The 24,431-nt window shown below is 36.3% G+C and overlaps 1 protein-coding gene across 1 annotated transcript in view; it reads right to left on the bottom strand.

The window, feature by feature from the left end:
* The window catches only part of ARHGAP28 (Rho GTPase activating protein 28), a 189,430-nt gene that overhangs the window by 67,495 nt on the left and 97,504 nt on the right, over positions 1-24,431 (bottom strand). The window contains exons 2-3 of the mRNA XM_049770195.1: positions 8,061-8,263; positions 3,593-3,810 (exon numbers count right to left, since the gene is read on the bottom strand). Coding sequence (XP_049626152.1) covers positions 3,593-3,810; positions 8,061-8,263 — 421 coding nt within the window. The remainder of the gene's footprint in view (positions 1-3,592; positions 3,811-8,060; positions 8,264-24,431) is intronic.

The raw sequence follows: 24,431 nt of genomic DNA, 5'->3' as shown, positions 1-24,431 counted from the left end.
CTGTATGATAGTTTTCATAAAGCATAAGTTAAAAATCCTTAAAAATTGTACCTACTGGATATTTTAAGGAACATAACATTTTATTTGAAGTCATAGAAATGATATTTTTTACTATACTTGCTCATATTTTAAAGTGTCCAGTACAGATTATGTATTATACCTAAAAACCATTTTTAAAAGAAATGAATACTACAAAAGTATTAATGTAAAAAAATTGCAAAGTAGGGGCAGGGAGATAGCTCAATTTGCATGCATTATATTGCAGGAACTCAGGGTTGATACTCAGCACTGCATGGCTTGTGGAGCACTACTGGGAGCAATCCCTGAGCACAGACCTGGGAATAGACCCTGCACAATTATGGGCAGGAACCAAAAGAAAAACAAAAATAAGCACAGGAGAAATTAGTACAGTGGTTAAGAAACTTTTCCTACCCAGCTCTAGTTAGATTCCAGAAACCACATATGGTCTCCCCAACAAGACCAGAAGTGATTCCTGAGTACAGAGCTAGGAGTAAACCTAGAGCACAGCATTGGTGGCTGAACCAAACAATAACATAACCCCAACAAAATAAAAATAAAATATTGGGTCAAGATAGCAAAATGTCATTTTTCTCTTCCCGTGCAAATCATTAAAATGCGAAGAAATATAGCCTTTTTCAAAAGTAGACCTTGAACCACAAAACACTTCTATTTGCAGAACATATATTTTTGAACTTTACTGAAAGAAAAAGGGCAAACAAAATCATTTTACAGGGTTAAAGGAGAACTTCAGCTTGAAAAGATTTACTAGAGAAATGTGTAGAAGCAAATGCTGATCCAGTAAAAGCACATATCCAGAATAAAAATAAAAAGAGTGGAAAGGCATCCCTAATTGAGAAGACAAAGACAAATGAGATTAAAGAATGACCACTGGGGGAAAAAAAAATCAGTTAAATGTAATTACAGAATGAAACCCAAGGAGTGGGCTATGAAGTATTTATTATGATATATTATGAATTTGTACAGTCGGTAGAGTTCTTGCATGTGGCCAAAAGGTTCAGTCACTGGAACCCAGATGATACTCTGAGCCCCTCTTCCCCCCATCCCCCAAGAGAGCCCTGAGCTTACTGGGGGGGGGGGGGGGAGAGAGAACCAGGAGTGAACCCTAAGCACTAAACAAACAAAAAAAAACCAGTAAGTGTTCTCTTTGTTCTCTTTGTGACAAGATCACCTTTCTTTGGGGAAAAGGGTAGACAGCTTATGCGAATGTGAAAAGAAAGTAAGTTGATTGCACTTTATGGGAACCTTTCTACATGTATGTGGAACAATTAAAATTAAGTCTGTCTAAAATAGAATGATTTACAGGGCTGAAGAGATAGTACAGAGTGTAGGACATTTGTCATGCATGGTCAATCTGAACCTGGGTATTGATCTCTGCCACCCAATATGGTCTCCTGAGCACCACCAGGAATGATCCCTGAGTGAACTGCCATTAATAACTACTGAGCATAGTTGGGCATGACCAAAAAAACAAAGAAAGGAAAAGAAAGAAAATGTTATACAATTCTGCAGTATTTTCATTACACTGGCTTTGATATCATATGTCTATATCTTAAGGTGGAGTTTGACACGACACTGAGAAACTTCATCTCCAGCATAGACCTAAACTTCTATTCACTAAAGAGTCTGAGGGGAAGAAAAATTTTATAACTGCAGAAGAAATAATCATTGACTAAGCCTTTCAATCTACCATTCTATTAATAAATAAGCATCAATATCTAAGGATTGAAATAGAAAAATGGCAATGGAAGAAAACCATGATGCTAGAAGTAAATGGAATACTCTAAAGGAAACATTAATTTAAGCAAAAGAAAAAAGCTATGGAATTTAACTATAGGAACTACTGCAGTATAGACAGGTAAAATAAAGGAAAATTAAGGGATCAGATAGGTTTCAGTAAATCAATAAGACTGTTAAGCTTTAAAATTAATAAGAATCAGAAAAATTAATATAACTAAGGTTAAATTATTGATTTTAAAAAAGTAATCAAATCAAGGATGTAATTCAGCAGTAGAGTACTTGCCCAGTAGGTGCAAAACTCTGGTTTCAATTCCTAGCAACACATAAACACATAGATAGACACACATACAAAATGAAGTTAAAAACTATTCAAGAGGGGCCAGCGAGGTGGTGCTAGAGGTAAGGTGTCTGCCTTGCAAGCGCTAGCCAAGGAAGGACCGCGGATCGAACCCCGGCGTCCCATATAGTTCCCCCCAAGCCAGGGGCAATTTCTGAGCGCCTAGCCAGGAGTAACCCCTGAGCATAAAACAGGTGTGGTCCAAAAAAAAAAAAAAACCTATCCAAGAATGCAAAATAAACATAGCAACCACACCTGGAAAGGAAAAGAAAAGAACACACAGGTTCAATCCAAGCAAAGTGATAGAGGAGATAAAAAAAAAATGAAAGGATTAAATACTTGTTTGAAGTGTTACAGAAAAAATATGGAAAATATAATTAATACGCTCTTAGATAGAAAGAGACCACTTTGCAGTGCACAGGTTGAATTTCTTTTTACAAAGGTAAAGGTGGAATCAGGAGATAGTTCAAGTCCTGGGTAAATGTGAGGCCCTGAAGTTAATCCTGGTAATTCCTGGTCTTTAAACATCCCAGGCACTAGCAACACTGCATCACCAGCCAAGGATGGAAACTGTCAAGCATAGTACCCTGAGCACTCCCACCCCACTCAATTTTGGGGGGCTATTCCTACCGAAAATAAAAACAAAAGATGAAAACAGTAAGATTCTAACAAAAAAAAGTAAGATAAAAATAAAATTGATACAGACATTGTACCTCTCCTTAAATAATGAATGACTACCTTCAAACTTCTAAAACAGGGTATCTTATTATGGTGTTACACATGCCCCCAAACAAGTAATATTCTGTGTATATGTGTATACCTAGATATGTATGCATGGGTAAATTTTCTGTATCGGTCTCTTCACTTGGTATGGATATGGTTCTGAACCATACATTTTAGATTAATGCAAAAATTATCTTATAAAGCTTAAGATGCTTTAATCTTCATAAAGAAAGTAAAACCAGGGTTGAGGAAATGTATGAACTACTGAAGTTCAGGCTCTGCATGTTAGAGCCCCAGGTTCAATCTCAGTTTAAACACTGCATGGCCCACCAGCATATGGGAGTGCAGCCATCGCCCCCCAATAAAATAAATGGAAAATTCTCAATAATTATTTGACTAACATTGGTACATTATGCCAGAGACAGAAATAAGTGGAGGAGGAAAAGGTGACAGTACAGGGGCAAGGCGCTTGTCTATGACTGACTCTAGATCAATCAATATATGGGGCACCATATATGGTCCCCCGAACACTGTTGGGAATGGTCACTGAGCAATGCCAGGTGTTGCATAAATCTCCCCAAAGATCTCCCCCCAAATAAAATCTCATTATTAAATCTCAAAAACAGACACAGACAATTTTAGCAGAAAAACTCTGTGAAGATGATTAGTGGCCCTTGGATATTATAAATATACAGAATTTTAAAAGCTGCCTTTATATGGCTTTGTACAATTTGAACCACACATATGACTTACAGAAGCTTCACTGACTCCAAAGATATCTCTGACATCCCTCACAGATTGCTTGTTCTTTTTTCTTAGAGTTTGTGTGTAAGTATTATATCTTTTTTTTACTGCAGCTGCTTGGGTTCGAGTCAATGTAGAGAGCAAGGCCTTGCCATTCTCCTCTTCATCACCCGATATCAGAGTAGATAAACCCACATCTTGCAACCATTCTGCTTCAAGTTCTCCCTCTGTAACATAACAAAAGAGGTTAAGATATTCTTTGTATGACTGGGTGACACATATATCTATAGTTCTGTACACCTGTGATTTTAGTACAGGGTCAGGGATATGGCTCAGAGAAAAGGCAGGAAGGAGGAAAGAAGAAAAGTAGGAAGGAAGGTGGAAGGAAATTAGAATGTATGAAAAGTATAATAGATGCTTTCTCACAAATTATGATAAAAGCCCATTGAATGAATATAAAAAGGACTAATTAAATTAGTCAAAGTTTACAATATTTCTAGTAGAAATAGAATTAATTGGCAGATCTGATAAGATAATTTTTATTATCATAGTTTATAATATTGGACAATTCAAAAAGTTATAAGAATGAACTAACGCCATAATATAAAAAGTAGCCCAGAAAGATTTTCAGTCAAATTTGGGTTCTTCTACTAGCTGAATAACTTAGACTATTTCAAGGTATCTTTAAGTCCCCAGTGTCCTCTTGCCAAAATTAAGATAATATCAAATGCATTAGGCAGCAATGAGGATTGTTATATCAATATAATTACTGAATTCATTTATTGAGATTTTTTTCTAGTGGATTTATAAAGATTGCAAAGAATCTAAAACTAAAAATCAAAATTTAATCTAAAACTAAGAATCTAAAACTAATACTAAGGATGCATTCCACAGACAAAAAGTTTTCATACAGAGCTAGAGAGATAATAGAGCAGGTAGGGCACTTCCCTGGCATGCGGCTGACCTGGGCTCAGATTCTTGAGCACAGAGCCAAAAGTAAGCCCTGAGTACAGCCCTGAGTACCAAACAAAACCAAAACAAATTAAAAAACAAAAAAGGTTATCTTACTTTTCTCCTAATTATAAATATCAAGTGATATTTGGGAATGGGGAAGTGACAGTTCAAAGTGTGGGTGCTTGCCTTGCAACCAGTAGACCCTAACCCCTGGCATCTCATATGATTCTCTAAACACTACCAGAAATAATCCCTGAGCAGAGAGAGCCAAGATCAAGTCCTGAACATGGCTGAATATGCCTCCCCCAGTGATATTTTTTATGAAAGTAAAAAATAAATAAAATACTTTAATGAGAACCAATGTCAATCATAAATTAGAAGTACATAAATAATAAAGAATAACACCATCCTGTAACAGAAAATTTTTTAATCATACATTTCTGGAAATTATGCTAAGCAGGCATTACATATATGAGGTTTCTTTAAGAAATAGATTAAAGTGATTTGTAAACACCCTGTCAGGAAATCTTGGATTCTGCATATACTTTTACATCATCAATTTTTATGAATAAACCTAATATGTTTTCACAGTTATAATTTCTTAGCTAGACAAATATTCTATTTGCCTTATTATTTTTTATTTTTATTATTTTATTTATTTATTTATTTATTTTGGTTTTTCGGCCACACCGGTGACGCTTCAGAGGTTACTCATGGCTATGTGCTCAGAAATTGCTCCTGGCTTGGGGGACCATATGGGATACCAGGGGAATAAACTAAGTTAGCGTGTGCAAGGCAAACGCCCTACCACTTGTGCCACCACTCCAGCCCCCTGCTTTCTTATTTTTATAGTTCTTTTGTCTTTATAAACTAATCATAGAAAATTAAAAGGTGAAATTAAGAGTAATCGCATTATCTAAAAAAATATACCAATAAACTAGTGAATTTTGCTTCAAGGTCTTCCTTTATTTTCATTTAATGTTTTAAAATTTGGGGGATGGAACAATAGTACAACAGGTAGGAAACTTTCCTTGCAAGTAACCAACCAACCAACCAGAGTTTGATCCCCAACATCCCAAATGGCCCCCTGAATACCACCTTAGCATTGAGCTAAGAGTAAATTAGTCCTGAGCACTGCTGGGCATGGCCTAAAACTAAAAACCGATCAACTAAATAAAAAACCAAAACCAACATTTTATTTATTTTAATTTAGAGAAATGTGCAACTCCACAATGTGCTCAGGAGGGTCCCACCTGCCATCTCAGCCAACCCACTGGCATTTCTATTCAAATACCCTTTCAGCAATAGTATTGCAATCCACAGTGCCTAAAATAAAGAATAAAAAGTGTCTGGCATAGAGACAGGCTGGGGGTGAGAGGAAAACTGGGCACTTAGGTGGAGGAAGTGGGCATTGGTGAAGGAATGGGAGCTCAAACATTGTATTATTGAAACTCAGTCATAAACAATTTTGTAACTTTGTTTATAAAATGAAAAAAAGGCCAGAGGATAAGATGCTATCTGAGCTGAGGTGCTGGTTTACCTGGGTCACCCCAAGGGCCACCGAGGGCCTTCAAGGGTGTACCTGATGATTATTTGGGTACTATATAATGCTAGGAATAGAACCCAGGTCTTTGGCATGCCTCACATGTGCTCTAAATTCTGTAATATCTTTCAGCACCTAAAATTAAAGTTTTGAACACTGACTTTCCTCCCTCGACCTTAAGGTTGGGCTGAGTATTGATGGTTGTGCCCCTCTAAAAGAATTATTTAGGTGGGTCAATTGTTTTTATTTGGTTTTGATGGGGGTACACCTGGTGGTGCTCAGGGTCTACTCCAGGCTCTGTGCTCTGGGATCACTCTAGGCAGTGCTTGGGAGCATATGAAATAATAGGGTTTGAAAATACAGAGTTAAAAATACAGAAAAAGGGTAGAGAATATCTAACGCTATAATGCTGTTTAGAATGAGATGAGAAGTCATCAGTCTGAACTTATCTTTGTAATACAGACAGTTTTACTAGTGCAGAAGAGCAAGTGGGAGAATAAAAGATATTTTCTGGCTAAAGAATGTATTTCAGGGGCCGAAGAGATAGCACAGTGGCAGTGCATTTATTTGCCTTGCATGCGGCCGACCCTGGAGGAACCCAGTTCGATTCTCGGCACCCAAATGGTCCCCCAGCCTGCCAGGGGCGATTTCTGAGTGCAGAGTAAGGAGTAACTCCTGAGCACTGCTGGTAGTGGCCCAACTACCAATTAATCCCCAAATAAAGTGTAAAAAATTAAAAAAAAAAAAAAGAATGTATTTCAGTGATAAAATAAAGGTCTCATGCATGAGACCTGTGTCTATGGAACCAAAAAACAACAACAACAAAAGGTATATTTTTCTGTGTATGAAAATGCAAAATATAAGTAAGACTTTGGATCAAAAGTAAGTTCTCATTTAATGTGGTACGATTAACATCTGATTGGATATAAAATATAGAATTGTGGATGACTTAAATTAATTTCCTGAGTTCTATGTAAGACAGACAGATGTAGAAAAAGAAAAGGAAGAATGAAATAATTAAGATTTCCATTTATCTAACTACATTGAGAACTATACTAACAATGTGAATAAATGAGGAAAGTAGAAAGTCTGTCTAGAATACAGGTGGGGTGTGGTGGGGAGGAGGGAGATTTGGGATTGGGGATGGGAATGTTGCACTGGTGAAGGGGGGTGTTCTTTATATGACTGAAACCCAACTACAATCATGTTTGTAATCAAGGTGTTTAAATAAAGATATTAATTAAAAAAAAAGATTTCCATTTATCTTGTTAGTTGTCTTGAGGTTAATCACTAGCCAAGAAAAATTTTCTTAAGAGGATCTTAACAAACTCCCTGCAGTTTTTCTCAGATAATTTGTGTTTACTTACTAACTAGAGTAGAGATGCCCTGTACTTTTAATCTCTTTCAATAAAATTTAAAAATAGTTTTATTTATTTATTTATTCTACATAGTTTCAATAAAAACAAGTATATCTGACAGGGCTTTATTTTGTGGAATGCAATCTTTCCTGAATACATTAATGCCAGTAGTTACTTCCAAGTCAATTTTTTTCTCTCCAAACTTATATAGGTATTTATTTTCTCCCTCTGATCTCTGCCACCTTTCCCCATATCCTAACCCACCTCTCCCCATATCCTAATCCACCTCTCTGATACATAAGAGTTAAGTATACAGATGTAGAAGTCACCAAACTTGGAGCATTCAGTTTGCTATTTGACAACAAATCCAATTAGTAAATAGGCATAACAACATCCATGAGATGGGTAGGATGCTGTGGACCTCCTTCAAGTCTTGCCATATTGGATGGAAGCGACCTTGACCGTATGCCAGATGGAAGTCAGTAAATATATTCAATTCTTATTAATTGATGATTATAAATAAATTGGTTGAGATAACTGACTGTGTAATTTTGACTTGTGGGCAGAACCAGGGAGCCACATGAAGAAAGTCAGTACATGAAGAAATAAGCTCATCACTTACCATCCAAAGGTTTGACTTCAATTGGCACCTGCTCTTCTGTTCTTGCCAGGCTATTCTCCTTAATACTTTCTATTTCCCGCCAAAAATCTTCCATGCTGGTACTGTCTACAGAGGCTTGTGAATTAGAACGGTTGAAAGCAGGAGAATGTAGGGATTCACTGGAGAGCATCCTGTTAATTCTTTGGCAACGAGGAATGGATTTTCTGAGGAGAGAATAACATCTGAATGAAAACAGTGTCTTTATGTCATAAATCATGAAATTAACTTTAGATTAAAATCAGTGGAGAAATGAAGCTAGTGGAATAGAAGGATTCTATGATGATTATTATATGATTATATGATGATCATTAGCATTCAGTGGTGGTCCCCCCTTTTTAGTCTCTAATTTATAATGACTCAGTACTTAAGTTGACAAGAACACATTTTAAAAAATAAGTTTTCTCACACTTATTAAGTAGTAATGCACTTTATAAGTCAAATATATATGTATATATATATAAAATTTGCTACTCTGAAATATTTCAAATGAATGCAGGAAATGGTGAAGAATTGGCTGACTGCATGCTACCATTAAAAACAAACAAAAAATTCCAGATTATCTCACTTATCTATCTATGGTATACAGAGTAACAGGAGAACAAGAGTGCAATATATCAAAGAGGAGTACACCTACTTTACCCTGGATACTAGATTATGGGAATGAAAAGAACAGGGAAGAAAAAAAAATTAAGGGAATAAATAAGAAGAGGTGTATGGGAGGTAACAGGGGCATGAGTCATACCCTGCAGCACACCAATGATATGTATATATACATATATATGTATATATATATGTATATATACATATATAAAGACAGCACAGAGCCAACAACAATGCTTCCAAACTACAATTATTAAACTTATAAAAGTCTCATGAGGTACATATATGCAATGGAATACTATATAGCTGTAAGTAATAATGGGATCACACAATTTGTAGCAATATGAACAGAACTGGAATGTATTATGTTAAATAAAGTAAGCCAAAAGAAGGATAAATACAGAATGATATCACTTATATGTGGTATTTAGAAAAACTGCATTATGAAATGCAATGGTGTAAATGGGAGTTGTCTTGAACACCCTTGACCCCAGAGTATAGCAAAGAGAAGTAAAGAAACTGAGGGAAGAGGAGAAACACAAATATGAAAGGATGGGGGGGCAATGGCCAAGTGGTCTCAGGTGCATTGGTGGAGATTAAAAAAAAAAAGACTAAATATCCAAGACAAAGTCAACAACAGTGGAATCAAGAGACCCAAACTCTAACAATCTAAACTTTAAGTGGGACTGTTATACTGGCAGGCCAGAGTGCAAGGGGTGCTAGGATGCACTCCGGGAACATGGTGGATGGAAGTTGACACTGGTGGTGGGATTGGTCCTGATTCATTATATGTTTGAAACCCAACTATGAAGGACTTTGTAAATCACAATAGTTTCAATAAAACAAAATAAAAACATTGTCTGAGGATGCTGGGAAACCTAGGAACATTGGTGGTGGGATTGGTGTTGTAACATTGCATGCTTGAACTATTAAGAACAATTTTGTAAAACACAGTGACTTAATAAAAATACATTTAAAAACTCCCAGACTAATTTTAGACAAACACATTTGAATGAGTCCTTACTTTTTAATTTAGGTATTCAAAGGATTCTCCCTTTCCAGTATGGATTCATTCCAGTATGAAATAGAGACTATAATTTTTGATCTTAAAAATATTTAACTATATTCTCAAACCCATCCAAAAGTTTGATAAACTTTAATTTGGTAGTTTCATACTTGAGGAAAAATAGAGCATAAGTTTGTATTTAAAAGAATTCAAAACAGTATCTTGGAAATGTTATATTAAAAACAAAGTACGAAAAAGAACAAAGTACAGGGACCAGAGCACAGCAGTAGGGTGTTTGCCTTGCATGTGGATGACTTAGGACAGATCTGGGTTCGATCCCCGGTATCCCATATGGTCCCCAAGCCAGGAGCAATTTCTGAGAGCATAGCCAGAAGTAACCCCTGAGCATCACCCAAAACATCACATAGAGCATAAAACATCACATGCAGGAGACCTGATTTCAACACAATACAGGATCGTCTCCTCCAGCAGCTAGTTGGGAGTAAACTGGATGTGATTCCCTCAAAACAAATAAAACAAAAACAAAAAACAAGCAAGCAACACAATATTAAATAATTTGTTGAAAACGTTTAGATGTAATACTAGATTTTAAGTACATGAAAACTACTTGATACTCAAAGTAAGGGTAATATTTTGTTTCATTTTCTCCATTATCCTTTAAATAAATATATTATACTATAGGGGGCCAGAGTGATAGCGTTGAGGGTAGGTTCTTGCCTTGCATGCAGCTAAGTTGGGTTTGATTGCTTGCACACACACATGGTCCCCTGAGCAGGAATGATTCCCAGCATGGAGCCAAGAAAAGGCTCTGAGTGTAGCCAGGCATCAAAAACATAAAAAAAAATACTATACTATACTGATGACTAGACAACTATATTACTTTCTGCCATAAATTATTATACAATAGCTTATAATTCTTAATCATTTGATTAGTCATGTTGTTTCTCTACAAGTTTACTTACAAATGCCACAATAGTTATTATTTAAAGTCAGTCATAAATATGTATAAAGAAATAAAAAATTAAAGCTGGAGGGTGTCAGGAGGAGACAAATTAAAAAATTATATTCATTGCTCTCTACTATATAGAGTATGATTTTAAACATGTTTTAAAAACATTTTTTGGGGGGTCACATTTATCCTTTCAAAAATATCTAGGGGTATGCACAATGCTATTCATCGAAGCAATCAGTACAATAGCTAAGACTTGGAATCAACCTAGACGTCCAACAACAGATGAGTGGCCATGAAGATACAGTACATATATACAATGGAATACTACATAGCTTTAAGTAATGATTCAGTCATACAATTTGCAGCAACATGGATGAAACTAGAGGATATTATATGGGGCTGGAGCAATAGCAGAGCTTTAAGGTGTTTGCTTTGCACACTGCTGACCCAGGATCGGTCCTGGTTCAACCCCTGGCATCCCGTATGCAGGAGCAATTTCTGAGGACAGAGCCAGGAGTAACCCCTGAGAGCCAGCAGGGTGTGGCCCAAAACCTAAATAATAAATAAATAAATAGAAAAATATAGAATAATATCACTTATATGTGGTATTTAGAATAACTGCACGAAGCAACACATAGTCTAATAAATTGGTAGTTGTCTTGAACACCACTGGTTCCAGATATAGTCAGGAGAAGGAAAGAAACTGAGTAGAAGAGGAGAAACACAAAAGCTTATATTCTCTTTTATACTTCAAAGAGACCTGCAGCAATAGTACAGCTGTTTAGATCGATCAGGTGTTCAATTAACTACTCTTTATAGAGGTCTATAATGATGTTCTAATGGTTTACTCACAGAAACAGGTGTGGAATGCATTTGGAATCCAGGGACTCCCATTACAGTGCTCACTATAAGAATGTTTTAGAGTCTTAATTTTAATATGTCTATAATAACTCTTTAATCTTTTATTCACATTGGTTCTTGATTGGTCGTCCTAGTTTCTTATAACAGTGCTATATTATATTAGACTACAAATAAAGCGCATATTACAATAGTCTGGACAAATATTCTAATCTATTCATTTCCCATTTAATTATGATCTAATGTTTATGTCCACAAATAACATTTACATGCCATAGACTCCTGCTACTGTGCTCTTTCACTGAGTATGTTACTGTGATTTATTTTCAATTCAAGCTAGTTTACTATTATATCATAATGTCCATGATTTCAGTTTGCTTTCAAGAAAGAAACCTGGATGCTCAAGACCTATTAGAAGATACTTCTAGGGGATCTGAGAGATAGCACAGCGGCGTTTGCCTTGCAAGCAGCCGATCCAGGACCTAAGGTGATTGGTTCGAATCCCGGTATCCCACATGGTCCCCCGTGCCTGCCAGGATCTATTTCTGAGCACCGCCGGGTGTGGCCAAAAAAAAAAAAGATACTTCTAATAAATTTTAAAATCTCCCTTTCAAAGAAAGATAAAAATGATTTTAATTTTAGGGACTACCCAATTATTAGCCCAATTCTTTGTCTAGTGTTGATCAATATTCTAAGGAGTTAAATTTCATTCCTGCTGAAGACACCTCTGCCTACAAATACAGAGAATTGTTTACATAGTTCAAAGTAAACCCAAATTTTCTCCTCCTTTTGTGAAAAAATAAATAAATAAAAGAGGACAGAATTGCTCACAGTCATTGTCTTTGGATACGCTATAGACTGCTATAGACTGTGATTATCTAAAGAATCATCATGGACCTTAATCACATAGGGATTTGTAGTAGAAAGTTCTCTCTGGGGGAGACCTTGGGCATAATTCCAGATATGTAACAATTTTCCCTCTTAGCTTACTGAGCCATTCAGATAAAGTAAAAAGACAAATACTTTGTTTTTTATGCCCTGACTTCTCAGTAATCTGGGATTCTGACATTTCTAAACAAGCCCAACTTGGCCTTCTTACAAAAAGCACTTGAAAGACAGCGATGATAAAAGGAAGCTATAGTTTCTGAGTTACAAAGAGAAGCAGAGAGCGATCGAGCAAGAGAAAAGAGGGAGGGAGGGAGGGAGGGAGAGAGAGAGAGAGAGAGAGAGAGAGAGAGAGAGAGAGAGAGAGAGAGAGAGAGAGAGAGAGAGAGAGAGAGAGAGAGAGAGAGAGAAAGCAAGAACAAGAGAAAGGAGGTCCCCTCTTTCTTTCTCAGACTTCCTGACTATTTTCAACATCATCCTGGCATCCTTCTATACTAGTCTTACCTTCTCCATTTTCTCTGTTCTTTCTTGGCTTGCCTCAAGGCTGATGAAACTAGTCTGTCAGGAGGAGGCAAACACGTCTGCCAAAAAAGAGTTTGGGCATTAAGGATACAGAAAAATGTGTTTGTAGATTAAGAGGAGGCTTAAAAAAGCAAACAAATTCTCAGTCACTCAGCAGGGAATATTTAAAATGGTTTTGAAAGCTAAAATTTTTTGAGCCAACTGAAGTTCTATTGGCAATTAAATTCTTAGGCATTTATGCATCAGCCTGAGTGCTGTGCTATGCGTGGAATGGGAAAAGTGGAAATGAAGAAGAGCCACTTTAAACTTTGCTATAGTAAAACCTAGTGACTAACAAAGCAGGACCCTAAAATGGGGGAACAAGATACTTTGAAAAATAAAATGACACTTTCTCAATGGGCTGGAGAAGCAGTATGTTTTTTCCATACTTCTACCCATTAAATTGACTCCCCCAAAATGCTTGATTCTGGGAGTGATCTGTGCTCTGTCCCATTCAACCAAGAAAAGGCCACGAAATACAGTTAACACACACTAAAACAAATCACTTATAAGGGTTTATAAACAAATACAGCAAAATAAAAACACAATCTGCTTTCCTTAAATCTTCCTACTTTGAGTACGACATGGAATGCTAATGAATATAAAGCTTTGGAGATTTGTGAAAATGTAGACTTGATAGTAACTGCATCACAACTTGTGACTATAATAAAACCACTAACATTTATATTTTTTAAAGTGACTTATATCACGTAAATTATGTTTATAAGAGAAAAATGTCTTCAAAGTTTTAGGAGGCTTTGATAAGTAAAAGTGCTTTGATGTTGATAACACTAAAAGCTGTTAAGAATGTTGATCAAGACGCTTGATGACTAGCACACTAAGCACAGTTTGAATGATGTTTTGCTATTTCTTACAAACTAATCAGAGCTTTGTCATAATCAAGCAATCACACTCTTTCATATTTACTCAAAGAAGTTGAAAACTTAACACAAAAACATACACAGAAATGTCTAATAATCCATAAAATTATTCCAAGACTTGTCAGTAACCAAGATGTCCTGTAGCAGGTGAACAGAGAAATAAATTGTGGTATATTTATTATGTTCATGTTCCAGATAATGGGACATACTTATTACCAAAAGAAATGAGCTGCTGAATTATAGAGATAGTATAGAGACAGTATATAGGGATTGTATATATATATAGAGAGAGAGAATAGGCTCTTGTCTTGTCTTGCATTGGGTCAACCCAGGTTCAGTCTTTGGCACTCTATATGGTCGATTTCAATTCTAAGGTATTGCAGAAAAGGCAAAATTACAGTAAAAAGATCAGTGGTTGCCAGAGGCAGAGAAGAATGAGGAAGACTGGAGCCAAAAAGGGATGAATAGGAGCAGAAGCAAAAGCACAGCAGGTAGGGCATTTGCCTTACACATGGCCAACCAGGGTTCAATCCCAGGCATCCCATATGGTCCCCCAAGCCTTCCAGGAGCAATTTCTGAGCACAGAGCTAGGAGTAACCTCTGAGCACCACAGGCTCTGGCCCTCAAACCAAACCAAACAAAAAAAGGAAGCTGGTGAGCCAAGGTGATAGTATAGTAGGGAGTAAGCTTGTCTTACATGCAATCAACCAATGTTCAATATTCAGCACCCCATATAGTTCCCTGAAGCAAACAAGTTGTAATTCCTGATAAAACCCGGAATAACCCCTGGGATTATACAGATGTGGCCTCTAAACCACAAATAAATAAATATTAATAAAAAATAAAAAGGTTGCTTTATGTATTTAATATTTTGGCCTTACTTTTCTTTAATAAATGGTCAAGAGTTCATTTTTGCATTAATTTTCTACACAAACTTTTCTTTCAAACAAAAAATTACCCAGATTTTTTGCTTTGCAAAGAATCTGTTTTTTAGTAGACTTTTAAAGTGAGTTTTACCCAGATTCCTACAAACACCATATGGAACTTTTCAAGATCCAATAAAGTGGGGGAGAGAGATGTACAGTGTTTTCCCCCCAATACATACACAATCTTCCTTCTCCAAAGAATTAACATTAAAAAAGAATCTCTCTGGCAACAGGTGATTTGGCAAATGCCTATTATGTTGTAGACTGCTTGTAGACAGGCAATGTTCCTGGCATTATGTCAACACTGGGACTTTTGGGGATGATGGTGCCTGGTTCCTTTTCCAGGAACTATTTGACCTGTTCTTGCAAACATATGCAGCTATGAAAGATGTTTAATCAAATTTTAAAGAGAAACCAATGGTGATTTCTAAAGCAGTTTCACTTAAATGGTTTTTAAAATTAATTTTTATTTAATTTGATATTTATTTTCTTTTCCTTTCCTGCCCTGCCCTCCCTTCCTCTCCCCTTTTTTCTTTCTACCCTTCTCCAGTCTTACCTTCTCTCCCCTCTTTCCTTACCTTCCTTTCCCTACACTCCTTTTCTTCCCATGCCTCTTCTCTTTCCCACCCACTTCCTTCTCCTCCCTTCTCATTTCTTTCACTTCCCTTTCCTTTTGGTTGTGTTGACTGCAGTTCAGGGACAGAGGTCTCTGGATTTAGGAGAGAGCTGGACCTCAAGGAAGCAAAGAAATTCCCAGAGCAGAGAGTTGGTGAGCAGAAATATCCAGAGAGAATTCTGGAGATCCTCAGTGTATATCTAGCTCTCAAGTTTTCAGTTGAATAGTGGTAAGCAAATTCACTAATGCAAACTTTTCTGGGTAAGTGAAAATTCACCAGAAGAATTAGAAACAAGTCACCACAGTAATCAAAGAAGATCATGAATAGGTGGTTTGGGGGCCAGAGAGACAGTACAGCTGATAGGGCATTTGCATGCACAATACAGACCAGACCCAGGTTCAATCCCCAGCCTCATATGGTTCTCTGAGCCCTGAAATCAGCATGGATCCAAAAATAAACCTTAAGAACTTCCAGGTGTGTGTCTCCCAAAACAAAACAAAATAAAACAAAATGATGGCATGGCCCAAGTCAAAACTTGGTCTAAGAACCTAGTTTGCAAGCATGAAGTTACGAATTCAATGCCTATTGCTACAACATCCACCAAGTGCAGAGTCACCAGCTCAACTACCTGGGCCTGGCTGCCCTGTGTCTGAAATTTCTGTCTCCAGACATTTTGGGCCACATTACAGTCAGGTGTGTGAAAGCACCACAGCCAAAGTGTGAAATGAGACCTCGAGCATTTGTGCAAGCAATGCAAACTGTGTGACTTCTGGTGAACATTATGAACAAGGACATGATGGGCACTGTAGACATAACTCCAGGTAAGCACCACAACCAAACTGTCATCGCAGCAACTGGTATCACCATTATGAGGGGAAGTGAGGGTGGGCACATGAATGCTGCAGCACATTATAATCAAAAGACAATGAAAGGAGCATCGTACATAACTCAAATTCAAGTATGAAAAACATGTACAGAAAGAACAAAGAAGGCAATTAGCCTATTTCATGTTAGGAACAACACAAGCCTGAGAGAAAAAAATGTGTGAAAAAAATCTTATTTTCAAGAATGTGAAGAAAAAAATCTAACTAGATTTATATAGTGAAACTCTCAAAATGAGGGAAACACCTGAGACAATGGTGAGAGAAGTTGGTGGAGGTGTGGATCATTTTAGTATGGAACCCTCTATTGGGAAGTATTATAAATCATGGTTTTGCTTCATATTAAAAAGAGAGGGGGCAAGGAAATAACAGAAACACCAATTTTTAAACCTATAAAGATGAAAAATTCATTAACAGCTGAACTTATCTACATAAATTGTGAAAGGAAACCCTTCAAGCAGAAGGAAAACATTATATGGGTTGACACAAAGAAAAGGCATAAGAAATAGCAAATACAGGGTTAAATGTGAACCTTTATATTCCTTTTTTTTTTTTTTGGTTTTTAGGCCACACCCGGTGATGCTCAGGGGTTACTCCTAGCTATGCGCTCAGAAATCGCTCCTGGCTTAGGTGACCATCTGGGACATGGGGATTCGAACCCAAGTTTATCCTGGATCGGCTGTGGGCAAGGCAAACGCCCTACCATTGTGCCACCACTCCTACCCTGAAATCTTTATAGTCTTACTACTTAAAATGCCTTTTGTGTTACTTGCTTAAAGACAACAATACAAAGTTTATTATTATAATATTAAGTAATTCTATCTTACTTGAAGTTGGACTAATATATTTAGAGATTAAAATATGCAGCCTAAAATAAGTAACATACATTTAAGTTTTAAAAAGACTATCCAAAGAGGTTAAAGAGAAAAAAATTAAAGATAAAGGACAGATTAAGGGGCTGAAGTGATAGTACATTGGTTAGAGTCTTTGCCTTGCATGCAGCAGTGTTTGAATCCAGAATCACATTGAGTTTCCCCACCAAGCACCACCAGGAGTGCAGAGCCAGGAGTAATCCCCAAAGCACTGCCAGATGTGGCCAAAAGAAGGGGAGGGGAAAAGGACAGGTTAAAGGTAAAAATTTTTTAAAGGCTAAAGGTAGAAGACATTAAAAAAAAAATCTAATAATAAAGTCACAGAGAACCATATTAAACAGTCTGTCCACTTTAAAAACGGGAATGACCAGATGAGATTAAACTGCAAGGCCAGCTGACAAAGTCATTCTAAATATATAAAGGAATCAAATAGGTTAAAAGTAAAAAAAAAAAAAAAAAAAAAAAAAGTTTTTCCCTTCAAAACCTATGTTCTCTCTTGAATATACATTTCTCTCATTTCCCCCTGTTTTCTCTGGAACATGGATCTTCCATTCTCTTTTCTTTCTCCCTCTTTCTAGCTCCCTTGTCCTCATTCTTCTCCTCTTTTCTTTCTCCCTCCCTTCTTCACTTCCTACTCACTCATATCTCTAAATTATTTTCAATAACTATTAATCCACTTACATACATACATACATACATACATACATACATACATACATACAAGAAAAGGAAATAAATGTGTTATATGCTAAAAAGTCAAATGTAGTTTGGAAGGCTATATGATTATCAGAAAGAGCTGATCATAGAGTAAAATATTCTGAAATTCTATAATGGCAAAAAGGTCAGTAGAAAAGGAGTAATTTACATTTCTATGCTTACAGTAACAGCTGCAATATGTCTAATAAAAACCAATTAAACACCAAGAAAAAAGATAAAAATTTCAAAAATCTTTGTCCCTTTCTTTTATAGATCAAGTAAATTACGTCTATGAGATGCAATTTAATAGACTTTCTCTAAACACTCAAATAACAGATCATTTTTTTCATGGTGCACATATATAACAATTATTTATATATTTGACTTATATATGTGCCAAGAGATAAAACTGTTTTTTAACTCTAACTGAATTCAATTATAACTTTAGTGAAAAGGTACATGAAAAAACCTGGAACACTTTAGGATTAAATAACACAAAACCAAATAAAGAATAAATAAATGAATGAATTGCAAGAGAAATCAAGATAAAATTAGAAGGTAAAAATTTAGAAATATAAAAAAGAATGACAGACCAGAGTGATAACACAATGGTAGGGTGTTTGCCTTACATGCGGCTGACCCAGGACAGACCTGGGTTCGATCTCTAGCATCCACATGGTCCCCTGAGCTACCCAGGAGTGATTTCTGAGCACAGAGTTGGGAGTAAACCCTGAGTGCCACCAGGTGTGGTCCAAAAACCAAAACCAAAGCACACCAAAACAAGACTGAGATATAATGAAAACAAGTAGATGCTGATAACTTCATAATACAAAATACTTGTTTTTAAAAGAGCTAACCAACATAAGCCTCAACAGTGCAAAACAATACAAAAAGAACAAAGTTATTAATGAGTCAATAAATAAATAAAAAAGAACAAAATGATTAATGAGTCAATAAATAAATTAGTGAAATAAAAAACAGATAAGAAAAATATTAAGAAAACCAAATGCTTATTCTTAGAGAGAAAAAAGAAATGATTCACTACAGATTTCTCTTATAATAAAAGGTTAAAGAAATATAAGTTTTCACTGCTGGTGGGAATGCCGTCTAGTACAACCTTTATGGAAAGCGATATGGAGATTCCTTCACAAACTGGAAATTGAGCTTCCATACGATCCAGCTATACCACTCCTAGGAATATACCCAAGAAACACAAAAATACAATACAAAAATCCCTTCCTTACTCCTATATTCATTGCAGCGCTATTTACAATAGCCAGACTCTGGAAACAACCAAGATGCCCTTCAACAGATGAGTGGCTGAAGAAACTGTGGTACATATACACAATGGAATACTATGCAGCCATCAGGAGAGATGAAGTCATGAAATTTTCCAATACATGGATGTACATGGAATCTATTATGCTGAGTGAAGTAAGTCAGAGGGAGAGAGAAAGACGCAGAATGGTTTCACTCATCTATGGGCTTTAAGAAAAATGAAGGACATTTTTAACAGTATCTCAGAGACAAGAGAGATGAGGGCTGGTAGGTGCAGCTCAAGACATGCAGCTCATCACATAGAGTGATGAGTGCAGTTGCAGAGATGACTACACTGAAAACTATCATAAAATGTGAATGAATGAGGGAAGTAGAAAGCCTGTCTCGAGTACAGGTGTAGGGGGGTGGGGAGGAGGGAGATCTGGGAAATTGGTGGAGGGAATGTTGCACCGGTGAAGGGGGGTGCTCTTTACATGACTGTAATCATACAACTATAATCATGTTTGTAATCACGGTGTTTAAATAAAGATTAAAAAAAAATTCACTCATACAGAGAGAGAATTCCAAGTACCATTTTAAATAATGCAAAAATAAATAATTTTTATGCATAAAAAAAAGAAATATAAGTAACTTTAGGTCAATAAATTTGATGACATGGGTATAAAAAATTTTAATTTTTAACAAAAAAACTTTCATTTTAGATTAAGTAACATGATTGCAATAATGTTAAGATTTATGGTTTAGATATACAACTTATTGCAATTTCATCTCCAGAGTGATCAAACCCTCCATTACTGATGGACAACTGTCTTGTAAAACATACCAACTCTTACTTAACATAATTTATGTTAAATACCTTCCTCACAAAGAAAACTTAACATCCAAATGTCTTCAGCAGATAATCCTGCCAAAATTTTAATGAATCAATAATAGCAATAATACACAAATCTCCCAGAGAACAAGAGGAAACATATTTACAACTCATTTTTATGAAATAACCATCAGCTTTCTATCAAAATAAGAAAAATATTTCAAGAAAAAGAAGCTACATACCAATGTTCTTAATATATGTTCCTCATTTATAAAATCAAACCCAAGAATATGTAAAAAGTAAAATATTTCATGACCAAGTGGGATTTATGCCAGGGTTGAAAGATGGTGTTAGCACTTGAAAGATTAATGTAATTCATCATCTTAACAGAGTACAATATTAAAAGTACTCACACAATCATTGCAATAGGTGCACAAAAAATATTTTACAACCTCCAGAAACCATACTTTTCTTAAAGAAAACAGGGGCAAGATAGATAGTACAGGGTAGGTTAAGGTACTTGTCTTGATCCCTGAGAGTAAAATCAGGACTGAGACCTGAGCACTTCTGGTTGTAGGCACTCAAAATAAAAAAACAAAAAGAAAACAATATCCTTTACATAGGCTAGGTGATCATTCAAGGGGTAGAATACAGGCTGTACATGAGGAAGACCTAGATGTTATCCCCAGCATCACATAGTCCCTCAAGCACACCAGTAGCAGAAGTAGCACTGAAACATGTAGGTTTGACATCCCTTCATGGAAGAGCACTGAAACACATAGGTATTGCCACCCAAAAGACACAAACATCAACAAAAATAAATTTACAATAGTATTAAAAATGTGAATGTAAATCAGACAAAAAGATGGGCAAGACCAGCAAATATATTGACAACTACAATGTTGCTGAGAGATATTAAAGACCCAAATATATAAGTGAGTTATAACTTTTCACAGGTTATAAGATTTAATATTTTGGGGCCGGAGAGGTGGCGCTAGAAGTAAGGTGTCTGCCTTGCAAGCACTAGCCAAGGAAGGACTGCAGTTCGATCCCCCGGCGTCCCATGTGGTCCCCTAAGCCAGGAGCGATTTCTGAGTGCATAGCCAGGAGTAACCCCTGAGCGTCAAACGAGTGTGGCCCAAAAAAACAAAAACAAAAAAAAAAGATTTAATATTTTGACATCAATGTCCCCCAAATAGATCTGTAGATATATGCAAATAAAATCCAAATGAACTTTCTTTTAAAGAGTTGACTCCTTTCAAAACCTTACATGCAATACAAATTCAAAATAGTCTCAAAACTGTGAAAAGAGAAATAGTACCCAAATACTTACATTACTTGAATTCAATACTTATTATAAAACTACAGTATTAAAAGCAATATGGTAATGCCATCAAATAAACATACAAATCAACAGAACAAGAATAAAGTACAAAAATAGGACAAAACAAATGCTGGCAGTTAGTCTTCAACAAAGGTGCAAAGCAATTCAACACAGAAAATTCCTGTCAAAAAATAAATAGCACTACAACAGCTGAAGACCCATATGCAAAGATAAAATCACTTCTAAATAAATCTCATATTATATACAACAGTCAATTAAAAGCAGATTACAGGAACCAGATCAATGTACAATGGGGTAGGGAGCTTGTCTTACAGGCAGCCAACACAGGTTCAATCCCCAGTACCCCAAAAGGTCCCTCAAGCTTAACCAGGAGTGATCCTTGAGCAGAGCTAGGAATAAACTGTAAGAAGCACCAGGAATGGCTCCAAAAGCATGATACATAAAATAAGGTATTTATAAGATGGACTAAAAAAATTTGTTCTCTAAAGACACTACTAAAGGAATGAAAAGAATATACATCATACTATAAGAAAATATTTGTATCTCCCTTATGTAATAACTTAAATTTAGAATATTCAAAGAACTTTCAAAATTTAACAATAATAAAACAATTAATTTTTAATGACCTTTTAAAGATCTGAAATCATAAGAGATATTGTAGAGCAGAGGGGCACTTAACTACACACAGCCAACCAGAGGCCAGTCTCTGGCACCAACAGAAATGATCCCTGAGCGCAGAGCCAGGAGTAAGCCCTGAACACCTCTGTTGTAGCAAAAAAAAAAAAAAAGGGAATGAATAAATGAAAGGAGGAAGGAAAAAGAAAGAGAGAGGGAAAGAAAAGAAAGAAAAAATTAAAAAAAAGAAAAGAAAGAACAAAAAATTTAAAAAACAGCCAAGAGAACCATTGTTATCTTGCATAAAGCAAGAATTATGCTTTAATTCTAAGGAAAGTACTACTTTCTTAAAAATAATTATCCTTATCAGAGAAAGTGATTTACCATCCTGAATAACACCAGCTGATGATGTGACTCACCTCAGCTATGCAATTCTAAATTACTTAAGATTTATTTTGACATTCCTCAGTCTCCAGCAATTTAGGCACAAAGCCTACTTCATACAAGTAATATTAAACACATAAAGTTTGGTGGATTATATATATATAAACCTTTGTTTTAATTATACTGAATAAATGTTTCAGAAAATAATTTTCTGTTTTCTAGAAAAATTAAAAGCAATTTTCATAGCTTTCTCTTCCCAACAGAATGCTTTTCCTTTAAACTCAAGGTTTCAAGGTTTCCTTGAAAATTAAATTCAAAAACTTGTTTTTATAAGGCCATTATCAACATTTATCTACTGTTCTCTAATTCCCTTGCTCTCACAGATCTCTAAATTGAAAAAAAAAATAGTTCCAGGCAGTGCCAGCTCCAAAAAAGATTATGAAGTTATGCAGTTATGAAAAAGGCAAAACACACAGAAAGAGGGAAGAAAATAACATAAAACATGCATGGAAGGGGCTGAGGTGATAGTACAGTGGGTAAGGTATATTATGCACCTTCAAGATTAATTCCTTGGGGCCGGGCGGTGGCGCTAAAGGTAAGGTGCCTGCCTTGACTGTGCTAGCCTCGGATGGACCGCGGTTCGATCCCCCGGCGTCCCATATGGTCCCCCAAGCCAGGAGCGACTTCTGAGCGCATAGCCAGGAGTAACCCCTGAGCGTCACCGGGTGTGGCCCAAAAAACCAAAAACAAAAAACAAAAAAAAAAAAAAAACATTAATTCCTGAGGGAAGAGCCAGGAGTAACTCCTGAGCATCACCAGACCAAACACCAAAACAACAACAACAAAATATGGGGCAGAGAGATCGCATGAAGGTAAGGCGTTTGCCTTTCATGCAGAAGGTCGGTAGTCCGAATTCCAGCATCCCATGTGGTCCCCCAAGCCTGCCAGGAGCAATTTCTGAGCATAGAGCCAGGAGTAACCCCTGTGCGCTGCAGGGTGTGACCCAAAAAACAAAACAAAAAACAACAACAACAACAAAAAAAAAACATGAGTGGAAATTCATAGTTCTCCAGAGACCATGCACAAGGCGAGTCAGGCTTTGGGTCATAATCTCAAGCAATGACTGCATTTAACTAACATCTATAGAACAGAGAGAGGCTGGGAGTTGACAGTCATTCCTTTCTTTACAGTCTCAAAGTGACAGAACAAACTCCAAAAAACTCCAAACTCTCGTACAGGTGAGGCTTATTGGTGCCAAAAGAAACTAAAAGTATGTTGTGGTGGTGTGTGTTTTCTCTCAAGAAGGAGAGATTTTGAAATCTATCAAAGAACACCCTTTTCACACAGAAAGTAAGCCTTCTAATATATCTAAATAGCAGCAAAATAAGTAGACTGGGGCCAATGGGTCCCCAAGTTCTATCTACTTTCAAAGACAGTTTATTTTCCCCTTCTAGTGGGCTCTGAAATTCACCTTATTTTATTGCCATCATAAGTTTCCAGAGCTTTCCACCAACCAACTACTCTTGTTGTTTCTTATTTTCTGTTATTTATAAACTTAAAAATATTTAATTACTTTGAAATGAAACACAAATTCACAGAAGTAGACCGACATGTTAATACACACATAAGAAAAGGAGAAGCACAAAAAAGTAGTTTTCGGCCGACAATGAAACTTGGTTTCTTTTAGTAACCATAGATCTAAAAAGATTGTCAAAGGTTGACTGACAACCTCATTACTTCTAAGACCAAAAGATGTTTATAGAAAGGGATAATAAAGCTGAACTTCAGAGTCAACTCAAAGGAGAAAAAAAAGAGGACAGAGATGACCTTCTTACAAAGTACAGTGAATTAGTGGCTACCAGGTTTTTCAGACTTCATGACAACTTACATTTTTTGAAGCATTTTACTAATATTTGGAATTTAAAATATATTCAAATAAGTAGTTACTGGTTTAGAATAAGCAAGACCTGAGTATCTTGAAGAGTCAAGTGTCTGGGAGCTTTTAGCACAAGAGGGACTGACCTGCATTGGGGGTGGGGGGTGGGGGAGAAGCTGCCAGGCAGCAGGATGCTATAAGCTCAAGTTTTGCAGATGCCTTGTTTGCCTCAATCAGTAGTAAAAAGAGCGAAGATACAGATTTGGG

The sequence above is a fragment of the Suncus etruscus genome, chromosome 3, assembly GCF_024139225.1.
Source record: "Suncus etruscus isolate mSunEtr1 chromosome 3, mSunEtr1.pri.cur, whole genome shotgun sequence".
NCBI lineage: Eukaryota > Metazoa > Chordata > Mammalia > Eulipotyphla > Soricidae > Suncus > Suncus etruscus.
This window is presented reverse-complemented; position numbering and strand designations above follow the sequence as displayed.